The sequence below is a fragment of the Equus asinus genome, chromosome X (genome assembly GCF_041296235.1).
Source record: "Equus asinus isolate D_3611 breed Donkey chromosome X, EquAss-T2T_v2, whole genome shotgun sequence".
Lineage (NCBI taxonomy): Eukaryota > Metazoa > Chordata > Mammalia > Perissodactyla > Equidae > Equus > Equus asinus.
The window spans coordinates 44,781,878-44,809,472 of record NC_091820.1 but is presented as its reverse complement, the minus strand read 5'-3'; the positions used below and the strand labels follow the sequence as shown (position 1 = coordinate 44,809,472).

General features: G+C 38.8%; 1 protein-coding gene across 18 annotated transcripts in view; it reads right to left on the bottom strand.

The window, feature by feature from the left end:
* CASK (calcium/calmodulin dependent serine protein kinase) overlaps positions 1-27,595 on the bottom strand; it is a 362,261-nt gene that overhangs the window by 93,776 nt on the left and 240,890 nt on the right. For all 18 annotated transcript variants that reach the window (XM_070502071.1, XM_070502072.1, XM_070502077.1 and 15 more), the window contains exons 8-9: positions 25,537-25,659; positions 13,681-13,764 (exon numbers count right to left, since the gene is read on the bottom strand). In XM_070502071.1, coding sequence (XP_070358172.1) covers positions 13,681-13,764; positions 25,537-25,659 — 207 coding nt within the window. The remainder of the gene's footprint in view (positions 1-13,680; positions 13,765-25,536; positions 25,660-27,595) is intronic.

Here is a 27,595-nt window from a genome sequence, read left to right as displayed (position 1 = left end):
AAGGTTTTAAAATAATCTATAGTATGACCTCATTTTTGAAAAAATAAAAGGTTAATACAGATATAAAAGACTGAACATATACCAAAATATTAATAGTATTAATTATCTCTGGGAAGTAGAAATAAGTCATTTTTCTTTTTTTAATCTTCTTTTCCTCTTTCTTTTTGTTGTTAACAGTGACTAGGTGTTACTCTTGTACAGTATTTCTCAAACAGGCCACACAGCATAATCAACTACACATGGCTCCTTTTTTTATTTTGTGCAGGCAAAGATTCGCCCTGAGCTAACATCTGTTGCCAATCTTCCCCTCTCTCTTTTTTTCTTCCTCCCCAAAGCCTCAGTACATGGTTGTATATCCTAGTTGTAAGTCATTCTAGTTCTTCTATGTGAGCTGCCACCACAGCGTGGCAACTGACAGACAAGTGGTGTGGTTCCATGACTGGGAAGCGAACCCAGGCCACCGAAGTGGTGAGTGACGAACTTTAACCACTAGACCACCGAGTCTGGCTCTACACATGACTTATATCACGTGCATAGCCTCTCCTGAGTCCTAGTTGAGTATCACTGTCACATTGAGTGCATGACATTCTTTAGGACAACTGGGTGGAAAAAGGTTGGGAGTTATTGTTTCACTAACAAGAAGAATGATAAAAGTTATTTTGTAAAAGTGTTCAATTCTACGAGTTACCAAGTGTAGGTCAGAATATGTGGGTGTGTTCCTTGGCTCTGCCACTTTCCGGCTGCACGATGCTAGTTGAGTTAATCATTTAACCTCTTGAGGTTTTCTCAAGTTGAGTTAATCATTTAACCTTTTGAGGTTTTCTCATTTGTAAAGTGAGGATATTAAAATTGACATAACTTACCTTACAACACTGTCAAAAGTCATATATGTATATACAAGTGCTTTGCAAAGTGTAAAGCATTTTGTAAATGCAAATCATTACCAATCCTATTAATATATAGCTAGAACATGAGCAAAGCCTTTTGCTAGTCTAGGTAGAATTGCTCATTTATGTAGTCTAAGTATCAAATCACTTAAGTAGTTTAAGTCTAAAATTTAAATATTGAACTCCTGGATTTTCCTGAAAAGAAAGATAAATCTTTTATGTATATAGGCATTTATTAAATATATGGAAAGATTAATAGAAATACATTTCCACAAGGTTTGTTTTTTGGGGAGGAGGTCATGTAAGGGTTTCTTCCTACAAATATAAGTTGAAAAAGAGATGGACCACAGAAAGGGAAGAGCAAAAAAAATGAGAAGTGATCTTGATGATACCATCCCAGGCAACTCTTTAGATTTCCAAAGGTCCAGGGTTAATGCATGAGAGGTTCTTAAGTGGAATTTTATGGTCAGCTACCACGATGAAAAAACAGTACTGAATGTTGAGTTCTTCTTTCTACAGTAGACGCTTATTTCACTTTAAATATTATGCATGTTCCCTAAAAGCTGGGTGAGAATGGGATTTTTACATATCAAATCACGTATTTCCCATACACTGAAACTAAAATTTTAGAGATGCTTTATTTTTATTTCCAAGTGGAGTTCAATTGAGTTTCTTAATATGTCAATTTTATGTTTCAAGGCTTGTTCTAGCTACTACTATAGTCAAAGATCTAGAAATATTTATACTAGGAAAGCACTATTTAAAAAAGAGCTGTGAGAGGTAAATTCTTTTGAAACAATAGTAGCAAGTTTCTGTCTTATGGTTAGCAGTTTATTTAATTCTCTAAACTCAGTGACTGCAAGTGGGTCGCATAGTAAATACAAAGCTATTATGTAAAACTGCACAATGGTTCCAAAACAGTTTATGGATTTATAGAATTTTATTAGAGTTTGAAAGTCCACCTTAGAGATGATTCCTGCAGATGAGGAAACCGAGGTCCAGAGAGGCTTAGCAACTTGTTAAATGTTGCTGCCAACTTAGAATCAAGAGAAGAAAGAACTGAGGTCCTCTGACTACTCTCCCCAGTTGAAAGGTTTTTACTATACCTGGGGTCAAAAGCCTTTTTCTGTAAAGGGCCAGACAGTAAATATTTTAGGCTTGCAAGGCTTATTCTCTCTGCTGCAACTACTCAACTCTGCCATTGTAGTATGAAAGCAGCCATAGCCAAGATGTACATGAATGTGCATCACTGTGTTCAAATAAAACTTTATATATGAAAATAGGTGGTGGGCTATTTATGGTCCCCAGGTCCTAGTTTGCCAACCCCTGTACTATGTTATTGCTATTAAAGAGCCTGTGGGTACAACAACAACATGAAACCAGATCTTACACAAGTAGTTCTTCAAACTTCCCAGTTTAAATCCTCAATAAAAACATTTCCTATCTACTTTAATTTAGGAGGTATACTTTAGTATGTTTTGAGAGTGAAACATAACAATTTTGAGTCAAGAAGACTATTTACAATCTTTTAAGATAACTAATATTAAAGATGCAATTTTCTACTAAGCAAATTAATCTAGAAAGGAGAAGGCAGATTCTAAATTCAAAGAAAAAGAAAACTAATATTAAAACTAATATTAAAAACTAATATTAAAGATGCAATTTTCTACTAAGCAAATTAATCTAGAAAGGAGAAGGCAGATTCTAAATTCAGAGAAAAAGAAAACTACAAGTGATTAACACTTAACTCAATCAAATTATAGTTAATATGTCAAACATCAAAATGGAATGTTCCAGCTAGATGATTCTGTGTTTCATTTAAGGAAGTGCAAAACAAGAAAATGGTTAGCTCAGACTTCTGCTAAGTTAAACTGCTGATTGCACTTAAGGAGGCAACAAAGTTATCAAGTAAGGAACAGGAGAGTTGAACACAGGTGAACTGCTACTTGAAGACAACAGCCAAAAGCCAATACTCCCTTTCTGGATGCCCCCAAACTGAGCTCAGAAATAAGCACCATGAAGTTTGACAGGCACAAGGGCACAGAGGGATATTTTAAAAAGTCTAAATACGAAACACACAAGTATGAGATGTAGAATAATTGACTTTGCATCCAAGTGGCAAGATAACACCCAGTCATACCGTAATGTACTGAGGGGGCAAAACCCATCACAGGGACATACAAACACAAGTGTGACATAGAATTTGGGAGACAATCATCTCATTAGGATTCAAAACCCTGAACTCAAAGCCCTAAAAAGAGTGGAGAACTTGGAGAGGTTGAGGCTGAAAAGAGACGACTAAAAGGCTAGAAAATTATTTCAAGGTAGAAATGTTAGAAGATGTGAGCTGACTACATGTAAGAATTAGGTCCTAGATGATAATGAGGTGAGATCATTGATTAAATCAGAACTTCTGATCTCTCTCCATATAGTCACAACCAAAGATATCATTCAGTTTAGTCAGCATAGCCTATACGTATATGATACTCAAAGATAACCTAAACACAGGTCTAAAATCTAAGACTGCGTAACAGTCAGTTAGGATACATGACTAAAGGAGGATGTGTTATCTTCTCTGAAGAAGATGAAAAATGGGACTTGGAAGTGCAGTAGATATGGCTATATTTAAGAGCAACTGCATGGAAGAGATAGCTTAGGAATCCTTTTGGGTCTTTGTAAAAGTATTTTATAAAGATGGTCTTTTAATGCACATAATAATTTTCAAAAGCTAGATTGCCTAAGTTAGGAACCAACAAACAAATTCTATATTCCAGAACTGGAAATTAATTACTTTGTAAAAATCAACATAGGAAGATCAAAATCACTTCAATTAGTATTTATGTAACTGTTCATACCAGAATAAGTTTTCAGTTTTTTGGTGCCTTTTGAATACCAGATTTACTTTTGAATACCAGATTTACTGCTCTGAGTAGCTGGAGGCCACAACTGCTGCGCTTACTGCCTCTGCACAAACCCTCGCTACAGGAGAGGACTACATGTAAAGGCTGGCTTTCATTAGGGCACAGAGGCCCTTGATAAATCCTTAAATTAGCTCTTGGTGAATTAAGGGAAAGGGGAGGATTGCCAAAAGGCGGCTATTAGAGCTTCCTGGTTGACCTGTCAAAAGGTGCCGCCTAAGTAGGTATCGGCATTACTCTTGGCAGTGCCAAGACTTGGGATCCGGTGCTGTACAGGAGAACTTTCTGTTCTGATGGAAATGTTCTACACCTGTACTGTCCAACATAATAGCCATCAGCCACATGTGGGATTGAGCACTTGAAATGTGGCTAGTGCAACTGAGAAATCAAATTTTAAATTTTATTTGATACTAATTAATTACAACTAAAATTTAAGTAGCCACAATATGGCTCAGAGCTATGGCATGAGATAGTGCACCTCTATAAAGTACTGGAAAATAGCATTCCTAAACAAACTGTTTCTAGTTCTGCAAAGTTCAGGAACCCAAGAGACCAACTGGTAAATCAGAGAAGCATGCAGGTTCCACCTTTGCAATTTGCAAAGTCAATAAAGAAAAACTGGAGAAAGTTATCAGAAATCTCCCTCACTTTCTGTATATACAAGGAATAAATGGTTTTATTCTCTAAATTGAATCACATGGATTCAACTCACTATTTCTTGAACTAATTGCAATAAACTTACCCAAATACAGAATACTGCTTCTATCTAATAAAGAATTTCTTAAACATACTTCATCATAGGGAAATTTGCTTTCTAGAAGTAGAAATAATTCATGAAGTGAAGGGGATGATTTCTACAACAAATTCCCTCCTAAGCCTCTTCCCTAGATAGACAGGATTGGACACTCACAGCACCCACCCTAGCCCCTCCCCCCTCCCTCTGCTCAGTAACTCCTTCAAATAGATGGCACCCAGGGTTAGAGCACATACTCGTAGGGCAGAGATTTTCCCAACAGCCTAGATCACAGAGCCTGTCCCACGCATCCTAACATTCAGTTTGGGAAAACATGTTCCTCATATCTAGTCCCATGCTCAGGCCTATGTAGTTTATTAAAGGAAGTATTGTAGCTAGAGGATTTTTAAACTGTAGTACTAAAATTCTAGAGCCTAGTATGAAATAAAAAGGGGGAAAAAACTCCAACAAATGAAATGTCTGATAACTAAAATGGGGAAAAGAAATTTTCCATTATTATTCACAGACATCAAATAAAATAATGAAAGGAGAGGGGCTGGACCCATGGCCAAGTGGTCAAGTTCGTGTGCTCCGCTTTGGAGGCCCGGGGTTCGCCGGTTTGGATCCTGGGCGCGGACGTGGCACCGCTTGTCAGGCCACGCTGAGGCGGCGTCCCACATGCCACAACTAAAAGGACCTACAACTAGCATATACAACTATGTACTGGGGGGCTTTGGGGAGAAGAAGAAGAAAAAAAAGATTGGCAACAGATGTTAGCTCAGGTGCCAATCTTTAAAAAAGAAAAAAATAACAATGAAAGGAGAATAAAAAGAAGTGTGTGATAATTCAAATCACATGCAGGGTTATATTAACTTTTTTTAATCTACAGTTTGAAAGATAAAGTCTTAAAATGATGTTAACGCTTTCTAATTGTTCAATAATTTTTCTCATTAGGGATATGTTGTCTCCTGTGGCCTGCTGAAGATGTTAAATGCCAAAATGAATGTACGAATATGGGAAGAAACAATTTCTGATTGTTGAGTACTGATGCTATTATAATCAATAAAGAGTAATAATCTTGAAATTTCAGCAAAGTAAAATAGTAATGTTTTATATTTTGGCACAAAAAAGTTTCACAAAACTTTCAGAATAAGAAAAAGGTTCAAGCTCAAAAAGAAAACTTACTACCACAAATACATAAACACTTATTCAAATCAGTATAAGCCCTTTGGAGGGCAAGTTATTTATAGATATCAAGTCTTAGGAGTGACGTCAGCATCATGGCAGAGTGAGTTGTTCCCTTTGTCTCTCCCCTCTAAGTTACAACCAGTCAGACATCCTGTGATCGACAAAGGACTCCTGCACAGCACACCAGAACCCTGTGAGTGATGCATGCAGCTATCCTTCTGAAGGTGTGTGGACTGGACCTCTGGGAGGCAGTGGAACTGGGGGAGCAGCCCCTCCCATGCCCCCAGTAGTGGCAATCCAAATACGGATCCTCACACCAGCTGCAGGCCAGCTACTACAGGCTGCAAGGGCAAAGATGGCACTCCTGGCTTGGCCCCTGTTCCCCTCAGAGGTGGTGAGTGGCCCACATGTCTTGAGGATTCAGGACACAGAAGGGAGCCGGTGACTCGGCCCCCTTCTTCTCCCCTGGCAGTGGCACTGATCTTTCCAGCAGTGGGGACAGCATCCAAAACGTGAATTTCCCTGGAAGGGGCAGGATGCCCTGATCTGAGGTTTCAGTGCACACCAGCATGTGCCAGTGCACAGAATGTTGTAAGCCAATATGACTGTGATAAGTAAATTAAAAAAATAAAATAAAATTGAGAAGTCACAACAAAAGTCTTAAATATATATATATATACTTTGATGCTAACAATTCCAGTAGCAGAGAGCTTATCCTAAGAATATAATCACAGGTATACAAAGGTTTACTAATGAAAATAATAAATGCAGTAGTATTTATGACCATGGAAAACTGGAAGCAACCTCCATCTCCAAAAGCTGACTACATTATGGTATGTACAATATGATGGAATTTTGTAGAACCATTACAATTTGTGCTTTAGAGTAATGACTCAGTACGGTGCACACATCAGAATCACCCATGAGGCTTTTTCAATAAACACACACCCCTCCAACCTCCTGCACACCCGGAGCTGAAGGAGGGGGGAGTGGTCTCTCAGCTGAGTTGAGTGGTGCACTGAGCCACTGTTACTGTGGGAATGTGTTGTATATCCCTCAAGTGTGCTGAAGTGGAAATCAGTATTTAAGGATATATTTCGTCACACGGTATACAAACAAGCAGGTTATAACATAAAATTAACCATTTTAAAATGTACAATTCAGCAGTATTTAGTACATTCACAATGTTGTGCAAGCACCACTTCTGTCTAGTTCCAAAACATCCTCATCACCCCCCCAAAAATCCCCAAACCCACTAAGCAGTCACTACCCAGCACCTGGCAATCACCAATTTGCTTTTGGTTTCTATAGAATTATAGACATGAATACCTATTTTAGATATTGCAAATAAATGGAATCATCCAATATGTGGCCTTTTAGGTCTCTTTTTGCATGTGGATTTCCAATTTTCCCAGCATCATTTGTTGAAAAGACTATTCCTTCCCCATTGAATTGCCTTGGCACTTTTCTTGAAAATCAACTGACCATAAATGTAAGAGTTTATTCCTGAACTCTCAATTCTGTTCCACTGATCTACATGTCTATCCCTATCCCATACCAATAGCACAGAGTCCTGATAACTGTACCTTTATTGTAAGTGTTGAAATTGGAAAGTATGAGTCTTCTAATTTTGTTTGTTTTTGTTATTCTAGGTCCTTTGCATTTCTGTATAAATTTTAGGATCAGTTTGTCAATTTATGCTTTTTTTTTCTTTTTTTTGCTGAAGAAGATCCTCCCTGAGGTAACATCTGTTGCCAATCTTCTTCTTTTTTTGCGTGAGGACGATTAGCCCTAAGCTAACATCTGTGCCAATCTTCCTCTACTTTATATGTGGGTCACCACCACAGCATGGCTGACAAGTGGTGTAAGTCCACACCCAGGATCCAAACCTGCAAACCCGGGCTGCTGAACCAGTGGAGTATGCTGAACTTAATCACTACACCATGGGGCTGGGCCCCTGTGCTTAAACTTTGATAGGGATGGTGTTGAATCTATACATCAATTTGGAAAGAACTGCATCTTAACAATATTGAGCCTTCCAACTCATGAACATTAAATGTCTCTCATTTAGATCTTCTTTAATTTCTTTCAACAATGTTAGTTTACAAGTCTTGCACTACTTTTGTCAAATTTATTCTTAAGTATTTAATTCTTTTGATGTTATTGTGAATGGAATTATTTCTTAATTCATTTTAAGACTGTTCATTGCTCATATATAGAAATACACTTCAATTTTGTATACTGATCTTGCATCCTGCAACCTTGCTAAACTTGTCTGTTATTTCTAACAGCTTTTTTGTGGATTCCTTAGGATTTTCCACACACAGGGTCACATCATCAGTAAAGAAACACAGTTTTACTTTCTTGAGGATGCCTTTTACAGGCATACCTCGGAAGTATTGCGGGTTCAGTTCCAGACCACTGCAATAAAGCAAATATCATGATAAAGCAAGTCATACGAATTTTTTTGGCTTCCCAGTGCATGTAAATGTTATGTATACACTATAATGTAGAGTCTATTAAGTGTGCATTATGTCGAAAAAAACAACACACATATCTTAATTAAAAAATACTTTATTGCTAAAAAATGCTAACCATCATATGAGCCTTCATGAGTCATAATCTTTTTGCCGGTGGATGGTCTTGCCTCGACGTTGGTGGCTGCTGGACTGATCTGGGCAGTGGTTGCTGAAGGTTGGGGTGGCTGTGGCAATTTCTGAAAATAAGATAGCAGTGAAGTTTGCCACATCAACTGAGTCTTCCTTTTATGAACAATTTCTCTGAAGCATGTGATGCTGTTTGATAGGATTTTACCCAGAGTAGAACTTCTTTCAAAATTTGAATCAATTCTCTCAAACACTGCCACCACTTTATCAAGTAAGTTTATGTAATATTCTAAATCCTTTGGTGTCATTTCACCAATCTTCACAGCATCTTCACCACGAGTAGATTTCATCTGAAGAAACCACTTTCTTTGCTCATCCATAAGAAGCAAGTCCTCATCCGTTAAAGTTTTATCACGAGATTGAAGCAATTCAGCCACATCTTCAGGCTCCTGTTCTAACGCTAGTTCTCCTGCTATTTCCACCCATACACAGTTACCTCTTTCACTGAAGTCTTGAACCTCTCAATGTCATCCATGAGGGTTGGAATCAACTTCTTCCAAACTCCTGTTAATGTTGATATTTTGATCTCTTCCCATGAATCACGAATGTTCTTAATGGCATCTAGAATGGTGAACCCTTTCCAGAAGGTTTTCAATTTACTGTGCTCAGATCCATCAGAGGAATGGCCGCTATCTACAGTAGCTATAGCCTCAAAAAATGTATTTCTTAAATAATAAGATTTGAAAGTGGAAATTACTCCTTGACCCATGGGCTGCAGAATGGATGCTGTGTTAGCAGGCCTGAAAACATTTGTCTCATTGTACATCTCCATCAGCGCTCTTGGGTGACCAGGTGCACTGTCAATGAGCAGTCATATTTTGAAAGCTTTTTTCCTGAGCAGTTGGTCTCAACAGTGGGCTTAAAATATTCAGTAAACCATGTTGTAAACAGATGTGCTGTCAATTCAGGCTTTGTGGTTCCATTTATAGAGCATAGGGAGAGTACATTTAGCATAATTCTTAAGGGGGTCCTAGGATTTTCAAAATGGTAAATGAGCGCTGGCTTCTACTTAAAGTCACCAGGTGCATTAGCCCCTAACAAGAGAGTCAGCCTGTTCTTTGAAGCTTTGAAGCCAGGCATTGACTTCTCTCTAGCTATGAAAGTCCTAGATGGCATCTTCTTCCAATAGAAGGCTGTTTTGTCTACATTGAAAATCTGTTGTTTAGTGTAGATTATTAGTGTAGTTCATTAATTATTTCAGTTAGATCCTCTGGATAACTTGCTGCAGCGTCTACATCAGCACTTGCTGCTTCCCCTTGCACTTTGATGTTACAGAGACGGCTTCTTTCCTTAAATCTCATGAACCAACCTCTGCTAGCTTCAAACTTTTCCTCTGCAGCTTCCTCACCTCTCAGTCTTCACAAAATTGAAGAGGGTTAGGGCCTTGCTCTGGATTAGGTTTTGGCTTAAGCGAATGTTGTGGCTGGTTTGATCTTCTATCCAGACCACTAAAACTTTCTCCACATCAACAATAAGGCTGCTTTGCTTTCTTAAAGTTCATGTATTCACTGGAGTAGCACTTTTAATTTCCTTCAAGAACTTTTCCTTTGCATTCACAACTTGGCTAACTGTTTGGTGCAAGAGGCCTAGCTTTTGACCTATCTTGGCTTTTGACATGCCTTCCTCACTAAGCTTCATCATTTCTAGCTTTTGATTTTTTTTCTCTCCAAAGCCCCAGTACATAGTTGTATATCCTAGTTGTAAATCCTTCTACTTCTTCTATGTGGGATGCTGCCACAGCATGGCTTGATGAACAGTGTGTAGGTCCATGCCCAGGATCCGAACCTATGAACCGTGGGCCGCCGAAGTGGAGCACTCAAACTTACCCACTACACCACCGGGCCAGCCCCAAGCTTTTGATTTAAAGTGAGAGATGTGTGACTCTTCCTTTCACTTGAACACTTAGAGGCCACTGTAGGGTTATTAATTGGTCTAATTAAATATTAGACCAAATGTCTCAAGGAATAGGGAGGCCCAAGGAGAGGGAGAGAGACAGGGGAATGGCTGGTTGGTGGAGCAGTCAGAATACATACAACATTTATCCATTAAGTTTGCTGCCTTATATGGGCATGGTTCACAGTGCTCCAAAACAATTGCAACAGTAATGTCAAAGATCGCAGACCATCATAACAAATATAATAATGAAAAAGTGTGAAATATTGTGAGAATTACCAAAATGTGACAGAGACACGAAATGAGCAAATGCCGTGGGGAAAATGGCGGCTGATAGACTTGCTTAACGCAGGGCTGCCACAAACCTTCAATTTGTAAAAAAACACCAGCATCTGTGAAGGGCAGTAAAGCAAAGCACAATAAAATGAAGCATTTCTGTATTTTGTTTTCTTCTCCGATTGTATTAGAGGCTGAAAATTTGTATTTTTAATAAGTACCTAGGTGATGCTGATGCTGCTGGTCTGGGGACCACACTTGGAGAGCCATATAATGGATATGACATCAGAGGAAAGTAATGAAAGGGAAGTGAATATTATAATATATCACAAGTATAAGATCTTCTCTTTCTAGATACTGTGAAGGAAAATGATGATCAAAATGGTCAGAAAAGTCTAAGCATAATTTCTTTGGAAGAAATACATAGAGATTATCCAGTGAAATTTTTGGTGGTTTATATATTTTTTAAAAGCCTTTTAAAACCTCAAAGTGTTAATGTCAGTGACTAGAAAAAAGCTAAAATGGTATGGAGTATCTATTTAGGAATTATAGTTGTTTATAAATAGAGCACCAAATCAAAGGTATTAACATCAAAATCATAATAAAACAATAACAACAATAATGTTAATAGCAAATAATGTCTATGGAGCACTTATGACTGCCAGGTACTGTTCTAACTGCTGTAATATACTAATTCATTGAATCCCTATAACCTATGACTTAGCGATTATCATAGCCCCACTTTACAGATGACGAAATTGCGGCACAGAGAATTTCCATCACTTGTTCCAGGTTACACAGCTAGTAAGTGTCAGAGGCAGTTTTCACCCAAGGCAACGTAGGTCCAGAGCCTACTCTTTCTCATAATGCTCTAACTCCTTCTCTTTCTTCTTGCTACCAACAATAAAAATTTCCTACCTCTGACGAAGTAACAAAAGCAATTTTCTACTGCTGTCTGTGATCTTCCCTTTTAATCACTTCAAAGGGAGTCATAAAAATAAGGTTGTTGCCCACCATTTGAGGAGCTTAAAAACAGTGTCTGGGTAGAAGGATGGGTACCTAGCTGTTCATTTGTGAAAATACGTTGTGTGGTGGGCTCTGAAAGCCAGGGAAGTTGCAATCTCTGTTCTAGAAGCTTGCAGAAGAGGCAGAATGAGGAGAATTAGTTCCTTCGGGAGGGTAGGTCTAACATGCTTTAACCAGGGTGGCTGAATCACTCAAAGGAATACAGTCTTACCAGAAGCTGAAAAAACCTGCTGATGTTCCCAATTCTAGGTTGTTTGGTAGGTCTTGAAACTTTAAATAGCCCTGCAAAGGGATGTGGTAAGTTCCCATGACCCCTCTCTGCTGTGACAGCTTGGCCCTGTCCAAATGAATCTTAGTCACCACTTTGGCTATTTTAGGCCCAAGTCTGATTTTGCGGCACTAGGAGAAAGACAGCAAGTGTTTCTTGTGATGGGGCAAGCCTGAGCCCTGTGGTAACAGGCCTGTACATGGGCAATGAAAGGTTCAATGCCAAACAGGGTAATGTCACATAAGCCAAAGCAGCATCAGAGCTAAAAAGACTTTAGGGAAGAATTGAGAAAGAAGTATAATTAATGGTTTCTTTGGGGAGGAAACTAGCTTCAAAAACGGCTGGCCAAATTTCACTTTGGATAATGAGATTTGCTTCTTTTGTAGGCTACACTGGGTTAGGTGTATATCAAAGCAAAGAAACAGAAGTCTTGGGAAACTGCTTTGGGTACCATCTCAATAATGGCACGTCATTAATAATTATTTTTGCAAAGGACTTTCAAAGCAAATAGAGAAGAGCAGTTTGAACCTCTGACAGCAAAAAGAACTAGAAGAAAGGCTTAAGTGGGGATAAGCATCCCCAAGAATGACATGTTAAAATTTCCATGCCCTATAGTAGCACTGTCCAATAGAACTTCTTGCAATGATGGAAATGTCCTACATCTGCGCTGTCCAATATAGTAGCCACTAGCCACATATGGTTATTGAGCACTTGAAATGTGCTAGTGTGACTGGGGAACTGGCCCTTTAATTTAATTTAATTTTAATTAATTTAAATTTAAATAGCTACATGTGGCTAGTGGCTACCATGTTGGACAGTTCAGCTCTATAGGATAATACCGTGGCCTACATAGTTCCCCCAAAATTCATACAAACGTTCTTATAAATCTAGAGTTGTATACAATCACTCACATATTTCAGGGGTTGAATAATAATGAGTAATATTATTGCAACTTACGACATATTTGAAAATACTTACAAAGAAAAGTTTTATAGTTGGCAGGAATCACACGGCTAAGGAAGACTACTATCCAATCAGCCACTTAGAGGACAGAGTTAAAGTTTTTTACAGTAACTGAAAGTAAGTCAAACCTAAGTTAATTTTAAGACCATAATATAATAATTCCCTCTGTTGAGGGGAGGGGGAAAATGCTGTCCCATACAATTTTCGCCCAGTGCTGAAAAGATTCCATTATTTTATGTTGGATCTTTTTCAAAACCTTTTAAAGTCAAATGGGCTCCCCATATAGGGTAATTACCATTTTTTTTTGTGGGGTGGAGGATAGGGAGAGTGATAAAAGCAGAAAAGTACGTAGGAAGAATAAAGGAAAGGTGGAAAAGTAATTTGAAAATATTTTCCAGCAGACCAAGGTAGTGGGAATTTTTACTGTTTTGGGATGGTTGTTCAATCCTAATTCCCATTCTAATTTCGTGTTGTTTCCATTAAACTCACATATTTTTGCCAAAATATTTAACTTTGAGAAAATGTGGGCTATGGTCATATTTAACAATCATGGATAATAATAGTAAATTACTATTTTTAAAGTAATTATATCCGTGCTATAAATTTTAAAGATAATACAAATCTAAAATATGGTTAACCTTCCATTTATTATAACTTATTACTTAGATTCATACTTAGATACTACCATAAATGATTTAAAAAACCAAAATCTTATTGAAATGGTAGTAATTTTTGGAAGTGAAAATTTAGCTAAAAGAAAAACAATGGCCAACACTAGGATATATTTATGGGTACCGAAACAGAATAAAAACATTATCATCAACTGCATCTGTCTGGCTTTTTGCTGATTTCTTTAATTTACCTTTAGTTTCCTCCTTGCATTGAATTTCCTCAGTTGCTCTACTGTTTCTGGAAGATGAATCTTGTAGGCATAACGATCCCGTTCCTATAAAAGAAGAAAGATAATGAACATATACAACCCTTTAAAAAAGTGAAGAAGCGGGCCACCCCCTGTGGCCTAGTGGTTAAGTTTGGTGTGCTCTGCTTCAGTGGCCCGGGTTCAGTTCCCAGGTGCCAAATCACACCACCCATGTCAGTAGCCATGCTGTCGTGGCAGCTAATGTAGAAGAATTAGAAGGACTTACAACTAGAATATACAAATATGTACTAGGGGTTTGGGGAAGGAAAAAAAGAATAGAGGAAGATTGGCAACAGATGGTAGCTCAGGGTGAATCTTCCTCAGCAAAAAAATTTTTAAAAACGTGAAAAAGCTTAATCTAAAGCAAACTTTAAATAAAGCCCAAATTCTTAAATGTGAAACTTACATGGAATTCTAGGAGACTGGAGATTTTATTCCATGATACTGGTAAACATTCTCAAATGAGGGATATGAAGGTCAAAACTGATAGGAAATAATATTTTATATTCAGCAATGATAAAGGGCTGAAATAATAGGTCATGTAATTTTCAGATATTTGGGTATGTGGCTAAAATAATTAATCATAATTATTTCGAAAGTATGAAGTTATCTTTGACGTGATCTTGTCAGGTAAAATGAACATTTGAAATATTAACTCCACAACTGATTGAGCATTCTTAGTTGTCAGGAATAACTGGATTTAAAGATATCACAGTATCTTCAAACTAGAACAAACTTTTGGAGGTCATCTAGTTCAATTCAAACCTAATTCCCATATTTCCCATGTGGGATCCCCTTCAATCCCTGATGGATGATCACTCTCTTTGACTTCATCCAGTAGGAGATCATTACTTTATGGCAACCCATTATAATTTTAAGAAAATGAAAAAGTTCGTACCTAGCCTGGGCCCCTATCTGGCTTGTTTGGGCTAGCTGTCTTCTGGGGCATCACAGAGCACACATACTACCTCTTCCATATAATAAGCCTTCAGTCGTTAAGAGGGGAATCACACTTCCACTAAATCTATGCTTCTCTACGATCATGTCTCCAGTTGCCTCACCCATTCTTCAAGTATATTTCAAACCTCTTGTTATTTTTCTTATTCCCCACCTTTGGTTCTACTCTAATTTGTCAATGTATCTTTAAGATTTGTCTGCTATAAGTATTCACTTCAGAAATATTTCTGGAGAGCCTACCATGTGCCAGGCATTGTTCTGTGCACTTGGGCTACACAAGCAAACAAAACCAACAAAGATTCAGGTCCTCGTGTAGCTTATACTGTAGTGGGAGAAGATAAGAAAATACAAAATACGTAAATTATAAAGTATGTTAAAAGTGCTATGGAGTGCTAAATAAAGCAATGAAACAAAAAGTGCAGGAGAGTAAGAGAGATTGAGTACATTGCAATTTAAAATAGGGCGGTCAAAGTAGCCCCAGTTGAGAAGGTGACATCCAGAAGAGGTGAGGGAGTGAGTGGTCTAGGCAGAGAGAACAACCAGTGTAAAGGCCCAAAAGGAGGGAGCGTGCCTGGAATTTTCAGGAACTAGCAAGGAGACCCATGTGTGTGGAGTAAACCGTAAATCAGATCAGAGAGGTGACAAGGCTGGGGTAGGCCATAAAGGGCCTTTGGCTTTTATTCTGAGTGGCAGAGGGAGCAACTTGGGGGTTTTGAGCTGGAGGGACAGGATCTGACAACTTTAAAGGAACACTCTGGTTGTTGTGCTGAGAGCAGATTGGAAGGGGGAGAGGTTTGACACAGGCAGGGAGACCAGTCAGGAGGGAAGAGATGCTGGTGGACGAAACCAGATGCAAACAACAAAAAGGGTGAAAGGGAGAGAGCCTCGCAATATATTTTGTTTTCCCCAAAAAGTTTTACTGAGGTATAACTAGCATACAATAAACTGCACATTTAAAATGTACAATCTGATAAGTTTTGACATCTGTATACAACCGTGAAACCATCACCGCAATCAAGATAATGAACATATCCATCACTCTCAAAAATTTCCTCATGCCCCTTTGTCATCCCCCTCCCCAGGCAACCACTGATCTACTTTCTGTCACTATAGAGTAGTTTGCATTTTCTAGAATTTTATGTAAATGAAATCATACTGTATGTACTCATTATTGTCCAGCTTCTTACACTCAACATAAAGATTTTGAAGTTGACACATGTTCTCGCGGGTATCAATAGTTCAGTCCTTTTTATTGCTGAGTGGTACTCCATTGTATGAATATACCATAATTTGTTTATCCATTCACCTGTTGACAGACCCTGGGTTGTTTCAAATTTCTGTCTATCACGTATAAAGCTACTATGAACATTACTGTACAAGTTTTTGTATGGACATATGTTTCATTTCTCTTAAATACTTAGGAGTAGAATGGCTGGGTCATATTACAGGAGTGTGTTTAACTTTTTCAGAAACTGGCAAACTGGTTTCAAAGCAGTTGCATCATTTTACACTCGCACAGCACTGCATGAGTTCCAGCCGTGCTACAGCCTCATCAACACTTGGTTCCATTAGTCTTCATGAGTCCGGCCATTCTGACATATGTGTGTAGAGGTATCTCACGGTGGTGTTAATTTGTATTTCCTTTATGACTAATGATGTTGATTTGCCATCTATATATCTTTATTGTTGAAGTGGCTGTTCAAATCTTTTCCCGTTTTAAATTGGGCTGTGTGTTTTTTTATCATTGAGTCTTGAGAATTCTGAATATAAATCCTTTAACAGATAATTTGCAAATATTTATTCCCATTTTGTGGCTTGTCTTTTCATTCTCTTAACAGTCTCTTTCAAAGACCAGAAGTTCTTAATTCTGAACATATTTTGAAGGTAGAGAGAAGAGAATTTTCTGACAGACTGGATGTGGGGTGTGAGAAAAAGAGAGGAGTCAAGGATGACACCAAGGTTTTCAGTGTGAACGACTAGAAGTCTGACACCAACTGAGTTGGGGAAGACTGCAGACAGATTTTTTTGAGGGGGTAAGATGGGGAGGGGATCAGGACTTTAGTTTTGGCTATGTTATGCTTGAGATATCTAAAGTTCAAGCTGAGATTCAAGTAGGTACTCAGACATACAAGCCTGGAGTTCGGAGAGAAGTCTGGGCTGAAAATATAATTTTGGGGGGGGAGCATAAAAATTTAGAAGGTGTTAAGTATTAAGTTAATACTTAACTATGTCCCAGGCACTGAATCTGGGACTTTCATAGGCATTATCCCATTTATTCTTTAAAACAACTATCTAAGATAGCAGAGGCAATACCACACATTAGTTATATCAAAGTGTCATGGTTCAAACTGGACATAATTGTCATCATCATAGCTAGCATTTACTGAGGGCTTGTTATGTGCCAGGCACTGTTCTAGTGCTTTACATGTTTATATTATTTATTCCTCACAACAATCCTAGGAGGTACATATCATTACTATCCCATTATATAGTTGAGAAAATGAGATGCATTATACCAGATGAGGATTAATTAGTATGAAGTAGACCTCTTACTTCCCTTGATCTGGATACTATGTAGTATTTATAAGTAAAGTTCAAGGTCATCATCATCATCACCACCACTGCTTCCTCCTCTCCTCTTCTTCCTCCTTATTATTATTATTTTGTAACTAAAATTCCTATTTGTATGTGAGCCACTTCTAAAATCATAAAATCTTTTATGTAAAAAGGCATTGCCTGTTAGTACATGCCAAGTATTCTTGGCACATTAAACCTTTTAGAATGGGTGGCAACATCTTGGAAGAAAACCTGGAGCCAATAGTGTAGCATTTGTAAGAAATGTTTCATCATCAACACAGGATAATGCTGTGCAGAAAAATATGAACACTAATTCAGAAGGGTTAGACTCTGAATGTGAAGAAAATTTTAAGCATTTCTTAACTAATTTATTTGCATTTTTATATATACACAAGGTTGATATATAAAAAAAGTCTATGTCCTCCTCCTCCAAAATCAATAAAATCAATATTTTGGTATTACGTACTTACACAATTTATTTTTGAATTTATTTATTTATTTATTTTCTGCTTTATCTCCCCAAATCCCCCTGGAACATAGTTGTACATCCTAGTTGCAGGTCCTTTTAGTTGTGGCATGTGGGACGCCACCTCAATGGCCTGAAGAGCAGTGCCATGTCCGCGCCCAGGATCCGAACCAGCGAAACCCCAGGCCGCCTCAGCAGAGGGCGCGAACTTAACCACTTGGCCACGGGACCAGCCCCTATTTTTGAATTTAAATGTAGGATTTTGCAGTTAGTTCTGAAAAATTTCACCTTTATTTTATCAGTGAAAATTCCTAAGGAATGAATACAAACACTTTAAAATTTATTTTCTATATTAATGACTAAAAGTGACAAGAGTTCTACTGGAGAGCAAAATATTTTTCTCAAGTACACATACAGCACTTGATGTCAAAATGACTCCAGTTTTCATCTCTCCATATATTAAATATCTTGGAAATAATTTCATTATCTTTAGTGACAACCTCCTTTTCCTGCATTGAGCAAAAACAGGTTCACCGATACAGAAGACATAAGAATTTGTCAAATAATTAACCAGCAGAGAGAAGGACAAAATTACTATTTAAGAATGAGCAATGGAATCTTTTAATGGAGTGCTATTACTGTTTGTGGATTATAAATTTTAATTCTGTTATGTTTGATGTTTAACATATACTGAAAAAGAAACATCGAAATTGCCTTTGCATTATTTTTTGGATAAAAATTGTTTTGCATCATGATAGAATATAGGAAAAAAAACACAGGGAGGGTCTTAAAAACAAGAAGAAAAAACCCCAAACAAAAAGAAACTGCATGGTACAGCAGGAAGACAGTGGTCCGGGTCGTCAGGAAGACTTCTGTTAAAGTTCTGAGTCATTTAGGTACTAGCTGTATGACCTTACGTTCTCTCAGTCTCAGTTGTTTCTTTTCAAAAACTAATCTTACAGGCTCGTTGTGGAGATTAAATGAGGTGCTGGATAGGTACATGATTAGTTTTAATAATCACTCTTAATAGTCAAGATGTAGAAACCTCTGACGTAAAATAATTTAGGAGCTCTTGTAAGTGAGTGTGTGTGCGTGTGTATCAACAAATAGCTTTCTAAATAAGCTTTGTTATTTTTCCAACTGAAAACGTGTTCCTATCATGTAAGGAAAAAGGTAAAAATAAAACCTAGTGAAAATCACAGAGGACCAAACCTGTGACCCATTTCTAACTGTTTCCAAAAAGGGTGAACCAAGAGACAGCATTTTTTTTTTTTAAGATTGGCACCTGAGCTAACATCTGTTGCCAATCTTCCTTTTCTTCTTCTTCTTCTCCCCAAAGCCCCCTGGTACATAGTTGTATATTCTAGTTGTGAGTGCCTCCGGCTGTGCTATGTGGGACGCCGCCTCAGCATGGCCTGATGAGCGGTGCCATGTCTGCATCCAGAATCCAAACCGGAGAAGCCCTGGGCTGCTGAAGGTGGAGTGCACGAACTTAACCACTCGGCCATGGGGCCGCCCCATCACAGAGTATTTTTGAATGAAGAGTCTAAGGCTGCTCTGTCTAGTATAGTCGCCACTAAATAAGACTACTAAAATTAAAATTAAATATAATTAAAAACTCAGATTTTCAGTTGTACTAGACATATTTCAAGTGCTAAATAGCCAACTTGTGGCTAGTGGTTACTGTACCGGCCACTGCAGATATAAAATACTGTCAGCATGGCAGAAAGCTCTTATTGGACAGTGCTAGTAGGGAGTCTCTCTTTCATTATTACTACTACCGAATTGAGGCTAAAATCTAACTGAATTTTGCTTAAAATGAAATTGCTTAACATTTTAGGTATATGTGACAGAAAAATTTTCCACTATTTTTTTTCTTTGAAGGGTCTTCATTCCCTTCCTCAGAAGTGAGATCAACCCTCTGGCTGACACCTAATGTATGTGAGAGAGAAGGGCCTGGAGAAAGTGGCTTGAAAGATGCATGGCATGCCTGGTTTCCGGAGCAAGAAATGGGCATTGGAGCTGCTTTTTAAAGCATTCCATATTCTATAGAATAGATACTTCTTTTTCCAAAGTCTACTTTTCTAGAGTTCTTGATAACAAGACAATTGATGATTCAAAAGTGAAAGCAACTAACAGAAGGCTCTGAAACCTGGAGAAAAGGCCGACTGGGGAGGGAGTCCCAGGGCTCGGGGGGCGATCCTGTGGTAATATCGCTGGGAATTTTTTTGCCTCCTACCATATCCTGGCCTGGCTGTGAGAGCCGCCCGCAACCTGGAAACTCCAAGGACAAGGAGCGCAGACAAATGGACTCCCAAGAAACGCCTCCTCTTTTTAGCCAAGGACTGAGAAGAGGTTGGCTCTGCAGCACAGAACCCTTTTGACTGTACCCATGCTACTCCAGGGGAACACCACGAAAGAAGCCAAGTTCCTCCCCCTCAGAGCTCTTTCTACCATCCCAGCCCTGCCTTACGCAAACAGCAGCAAGCAGGTGGGGCCCCACCCCCGCAGAGAGCAGGGGCAGGATTACAAAGAGAAGGGAACTGGGGAAGGAGTCTTTAAATCTCTATATGAAGTCCTTGGCACACTCCCAACACACTCAAGTGTAAAACCAACCAGAATCAACACAGCAAGAGCTGTGAGACTAAACCACGGCATGGAATACCTCCTCAGGTTTCGAATGAGGTAGCACACAAGTGGGGCTGACCAGATGAGTACTGCAAGCCATTGAAAATGAAACTGGTGGGTCGGTCTGGTGGTGCAGTGGTTAAGTGCGCACGTTCCGCATCTCGGTGGCTGGGGTTCACCCGTTCGGATCCCGGGCGCGGACATGGCACTGCTTGGCAAAAGCCATGCTGTGGTAGGTGTCCCATGCATAAAGTAGAGGAAGATGGGCATGGATGTTAGCTCAGGGCCAGTCTTCCTCAGCAGAAAGAGGAGGATCGGCAGCAGATGTTAGCTCAGGGCTAATCTTCCTCAAAAAAAAAAAAAATTTCATAGAACTATACACCAAAAAAAAAAAAAAAAAGGAATACATATAAAAACTAGGGCAATTCGAATAAGGCCTGTAGTTTAGTTAATAGTAGTGTTTCAATGTCGATTTCCTAGTTTTGACAATTGTGTTATGGTTATATAAGATGTTATCATTGGAGAGAAGAATGGTGAAGTGTACACGGGAACTATCTGTACTATTTTTGCTACTTCTATGTGAGTCTAAAATTATTTCAAAATAAAAAATTTAAAATAAATCACTTCCGGTCTACATGTTTAACCCTCCCATAGGCTTCCTAATTCCAAATACCCCAAATCACTCACTGAGCCCCACTAATTTTCCTTTGTTAAAATCTCTCAGTCTGGGTACTTCTTTCCCACTTCCACTTTTAGTCCCTGGTCCAGGCCCCTCTCACCTCCTGACTGGACAGCGATCGCTCTGTAGGATGTCTTGGCCTCCACTACTTGCCTCCTGACAGGCAACCCACCTGCACACAGTGTCTGAAGGAATTATATGAGCATGCCGCTTGTGCTGTATCCTCGCTCAAAAACTTACAGTAGCTTTTCACTCTTACGCTTTAGTATCTAAAGGACTCAATGTGGCATTCTAGACTATATGTATTCTTTCCTCAAACCAGATTTTCCAGTGTACTAGTGCTACAATCCTCCAGATAGCTGACCTTTGTGTTACACCAGTTTGCTGCCTGCCCCCGTCTGCCCTGAGCACTTTGTAACGCTTTGTCTGTGCTCCCCTGCACGTCCCACGTGGAGCACCTGACCCCCTTTAGTCCCACTAACATGCGCAGCCCTCCCTGGGGCTCCAGCCTGCAGTGATGGCTCACGCTCCTCATCAGTCCTTCCGAGCCTACAGCTCTGTACTCGTCTGTGATGCTTCCCACGTGTGACTTCTTTGAGGTTATCTTTCTGTGTCTTTATATTAGTGGCACTTGAAAATCCAGTTCATAGCCTGACTACGCCATTCTCTCTCTACCAGATCAAGAAGTTTAGTACGTAGCCTACTGTGAACTCTTATTTCTAGTGGACACCTTTTCCGACCAACACTCACAAAGGTGAAGTGGAGAGGACACAGAAGATAAGGACACAACCAAAAAATACTTGGTTTTTAATAAAATCATGCTTAAAATTATGATTTCTGATATTTTCTAAGTGGATAAAATCACAAGATTAAAAAACAAGTCTATTAAAGTCTCTCTTACCAGAAAACAAGTAAACAATAACAAAACCCAAGGCATTATAAATGAAACAAAAGAATAAAAATAATGTTTTTATGGATTAAATAGTCCAACCTGAAATGAATAGTAATGTGATATGAATTCAGAAAACTTTCCACAGCAACATGCCCTGCACTTTAATGAAGAACTTGATCCATCATCCCTTGTGCACACTAGATGCTGAATATACATTTAATTGATGTGTTGACTGACTTTTCCAAAATTCAAATTGATTAGCCTGACCGAAATAGTCTTTTCATATTTTATTACAGCCAATATACTTTAGGGTCTACATATTAAGGCTACAAAGGGTGTGAAAAGAGCTAAATTGTCTATGAAGAAAGCACAATTTCAGCTGGTCTTATTTTGCTGAAATAAATATTCACAGCAAATATCACTAATTTAGATAGATAAAGGTGTTAAACAGGTTTGATTTAACAATCAGAAGACATTTACATATTACTTGGCGTATTTACTCATTCTTTTTTGATATGAAATGATTAACTAGGACTTTTTTTGTGGTTTTAGCAAGAAATAATTCTTGGGTTTTTTTTTTTGACATAAAGCAATGCATTACGACTTTGGGTACTCTTCATTACAAGGATTTTCATCATCTTATTTCTTCACTTTGCAGTTATTCAGGAGTTTTTTATGTTTAAACCATAGCCCTTACTAAGTTAACACCACTTACATCCACAGCAATGATGTACAAGTATACATGGGTAAGTTTTTAATATAACAGGCCTGTTCTCATCAGCTAGATAACATTCTCATTGAATTCTTCCATCTTCAGATGACACACAAGCAGTGAAGGTAAAGTGTAGTTCAGACATGGTACATGGCACTGAGCTCAAACAGCCTTCTGGAACTTTCGCATTTAAGTTACTGACATTTTTTGTCTTTTGTCTTTCTGGTGCCAGAAATCTATTATTTATTAAGCTCATATATTTAGAATGAGAACTACAATCATCGCAGGGACAAGGGTTTCCAAAAATAAATATGTTATTAGCCAAGACAAGCATGATAATAAAAGCCAAATTTTCTAAAGGATCTTAGAAATGACTAATGCGGCTGCCATTTTCATTGTTATTTGGCATTTAAGCTAGCTTCTAATGAACAAAAGATCCCCATTATGGAGAAGCTAAGAAAAGTAAAGGAGAGACAGAAGTCCCCCCTACACTGTTCATTTCTGGGAGAAAAAAATACTAAGAAAGCATCTAAGAACTATTTACCTACTCTTTTCTGGGGGACATCAGGAATAACTAGGACTGAATATTTCTAGTCAAAAATAATTAGAACTGAGTATCAGAGGGTTGAATGCAGATTTGAGAAATAATATTCTTAAGGAGAATCAAGATTCATCGGAATTTCAAAATTGTTCTGTAATATTATTATTCCATGTCACTGTCAATAAGATACATTATTAATCTACATTTTAATATATCTTACTGTTTTGCATAATCTTTGGGGAAGTAGCACGGTATAATTCATTCGTTCATTCAGTCAATCGTTAATATTTATTGAGCACCTACTATATGCCAGAAACTTTCTAGGGTGCTAGACGGAAGTGAACCAATAGCTAAAAGTTCACACTCTTATGCAGCTTGTATTTTATTGGGGTAGACAGACAACAAATAAATAAGTATAAGTACACTTATGGTGACAAATGCTATGGAGAAAACTAAGGTGGGGAAGGGGGAGAGGAATACCGGCGGCAGGGGGCATTCCTTCTCCCAGATTTTAAATTGAGTGGGCAGGGAGTACGCCATGAAGATACCTAGGGGAAGAGTACTCTAGGGACGGGCACGACTAACATAGAGGTGCTGAAGGGAGAATGTGCCTGCTGCGTGAGGAACAGCAAGGTGGCCAACAGGAGGAGAACAGAGTAAGAGGAGAATAGTAAGGGGTGACATCAGAGCGGTATCAGGGAGCAAAATTATATACTGGATTAAGAAAGAATACCTCAGAGGAGAGGCCTGGCCTGAAGGTATAAATTCAGGAGTCATTGGTGGACAGATAGCATTTAAAGCCTTTAAAACTAGATGGGGGGGTCGGCCTGGTGGTGCAGCGGTTAAGTTTGCACATTCCACTTCTCGGTGGCCCGGGGTTCGCCGGTTCGGATCCCAGGTGCGCACATGGCACCACTTGGCACGCCATGCTGTGGTAGGCGTCCCACATATAAAGTAGAGGAAGATGGGCACGATGTTAGCTCAGGGCCAGGCTCCCTCAGCAAAAAGAGGAGGACTGGCAGTAGTTAGCTCAGGGCTAATCTTCCTCAAAAATAAAATAAAAAAAATAAAACTAGATGGGTCTCCAAGGGCCTGAGTGTAGACAGAGAAAGAGAAGCAAGGATGGAGGTCTATGGGGTGCCATTGTGAAGAGGTGGGTGGGGGGAGAGGAGGAAGGATCAGCACGATCTGAGAAGGAGCAGCCAGAGAGATAAAAGGGAAACCAGGAGAATGAGTATCCTGACGCCACGAGAAGACAGTGTTTCAGGAGGACGGATGTCAATTGTTGCTGATACGCCAAGAGGTAGAAGGCCTGAGATCTGACCACTGGACTTAGCAATGTGAAGGTCATTAGTGACTTGGCAAGAGCTGTTTTAGTGGAGTCGGTAGGATTGCAACCCTGAGGAGAGTGGGTTCAAGAGAAAGGGATGGGAGAAACTGGAGAAAGTGAGCACAGACAACTCTTTCTAGGAGTTTGCCATCAAGGGGAGCAGAGAATAGGGTAGAAGCTGGAGGGGGTTGTAGGGTCAGGAGAAGGTGTGTGTATGTGTGCATGTATAATAAAAATAAACTGTAGCATGTTCGAGTTAACAGAGATAGGAAACTGAGGATGCAGGACGGGGAAAACTGCTGGAGTGGTATCTTTAAGTAAATGAAGGGCTAGAGCTCGTGTACAAAGGAAAGGGTTGTGGTGGCATGAACTAAAATCCTGGTTCCCCCACCGAGAGCTTCTGTGACTTGGGGCGAGATTCTTAACTTCTCTGAGCCTTACTTTTCTCCTCTGTAAAGTGAGAATTTCTTGGAATTATTGAACTGTATAATGTCTTCATCAAATAATACTGTTTCATTGAAGTCCCAAATTATCATTTTCCTTAATACTCATTCACAAGATGGGATATAAAAAGAATTTAGGAAATCTGCCTTTTTCCTAAAATAATGACTCCATATCTAGTATCTATTGAAATAAAAATAGTGCTACAAAGCAGATAGTCATGCCCAAAATAAAGATCATTCATTTGTTATTATAACACGGTACTATTTCAGTTGTTCATGTTGCACATTTCGGAACATGTGTTGGTAAAGTACAAACGTGCCTTCCTTCCCGATATATTCTGTCTCAATCCACTTTTGTATCCTCTGTCTGACAGCTGAATGTCATTCGAATGGTATGTGCTCCACTCCGATGTTTACAGAGGATGTGAGCAAACAGCGAAGAAGATGAGCAAAACTGTAATGAAAAGATGCTCAGAAAAAACAAAAGGTGGAAGGGGCACCTTGCAGAGCAACACATTCCTGTCACTGGAGATGTTCAAATGAAGAGTAGATGGCCACCAATGAGCTCACGTACCTTAAGCCATGGGTGATTCAGTGCTTCATAAACAGTGATCCTTTCCGCTGGATCCAGCATCAGCATGCGACGTACGAGGTCTTTGGCACTTTCAGAGATGTGGCTCCACTGCCTTGGATTCATCTGAAGAGGAGGAAAGGAAAATTACATGGTCACTTTCTGGGAGAAGTTAGCATTCACTATTATTTAATATTCCTGTGCTGTTTCAATGTGAATAAAGTTCTCAGAGCAAAGAAGAGAAATCTGATTCTAAAGGCTTGCTTTCTAAGGAAGAAGAGGACAAACCCGATTCTTTTCTTGTTGCTGGTTGTTATATGAGATTTTGTATCAATAAACATTCCTTACATATGTTCTTGTTATTACATAAGTTATATTTTTAGTAATTGAAGAATAGAACGTTCATGATTCCAGGTTCTACCTCAGCTAAAATAGTCTAGAATCTAGACTCGAAAGAAACTAGAATACTTTGATCCAGAAAGGACTAAAATAGAATTTAAAAATTAAGATTTTTAAAGAAATATTTTTAACATTTTGTTTTTAAAAATTAGGATTAGCAGTAATTGTGAAGCTATACAAAGTTATTAATAGGATATTTTGGTCACAGTATATCAATTTCAGTATTTAGGTAAAAATATACTATTACTATAGGCCCTGCAAAAATACCCACTTCACTGGTATATTGTCCTCAGTGAAGTTACTTTTGTTCCTCTTTTAGAGATGAGACAACTAAGCCACAAGGTAAACTGACTAAGGTCAAACTAAAACAATTATGAGTTTTTCAAAAGGCACAGGATTTGTGAGAAAGGCCGTGGATCTGTGAGGAAAAGAGCTGGAAGGCTCCTGGGAAAATGGGTATGTCTGAGACCAAGAACCAGAAAAAACTGGAAAGGAATGCTTAGGGCTTAGAGTTGGGAAGGCAAGTGGAAACAGGAGGGTGGAGACGGAGTAGGGCCTCATTCTCTATTTAATATCAGGAAGCCGACTGATCGAGGGAGCTTATGGGAGCTGCCTGGTGCCAGGAGCTTTAAGCAATGCCGTGGCTTTAACTGGCAGAGACCAATGTCACCTTCTAAGAGAAAAAGATGGAGAATAAAGACCACAACAATTTATAGCCAAATGAAATCACAAATTGCATCACAGACATATAAAGCATTACAGTTTGGCCAAGGGTGAGCATTAGACACTTTACTCTGGCTAACGTGAGGCTTTGTACTTTGAGATGGAGAGTGGAAAATGTTCCATTTTCTTTCTCTAACAGAATTCCAAACGATAGTCACTTCTGCTTGTTAGCTCCTTCAATTAAAATGAATGCCATGAGACTGTTGAAATACTGTCACCCTACTGAAATTGTGACCAATTGACCAGTCGGAAATAAGGAGGTGAGTGATTAGATAGGGCTTAGAGAGCCTCGTTCCCTCTTCCCCAACCCGGAGCTGATGAGCTCCTTAAAGTCGGAATGATTTGTTCTCGGGAAAGGGGTTGAGAAATCATCTAAAGGTGGTGGTAAGACTTCTCGAGTGAGTAGAAGATGAGAAGTATACACCTCCCTCCTTTTTACGAGAGAGTCCAATCCAGGATTTTCTCTTCCTTTGGCTGTGAAGAGCAGCTGAAATTAATTTGTGAGGTTGAGTAAAGTGGAACAAAACAGGGCTTATAAAACAGTCTCACCTATTTGAATACTACGGCCAGGCAGCTCAGACTCCTGCTGTGTAGATACCAACTGGCTATCCCGAAACAAAGGACATAAGATGACACTGCATCTTTTATACACTTTGGGAAATATATTTTTATTTATAAACATGTTAATTGAAATTAAATGTTAGCACTTAAAAGAAAGCTAGTAAATGAAAATAAAAAGTTAAAATAATTTAAGATCAGTAGCAGTTTATAAACTATGACAATTTAAATTTACACTTAAAATATGTCATCAAAATTTTCTTGAAAATACCCACTGAGATCAAGGAAGTTTGTTAATAGTTCTTTTGTTAAGAACCACCAGGATGATGAAATATTTTTGAGATCTGCTTCAAAATAATCTAGCAGTATGTGGAATATAGAT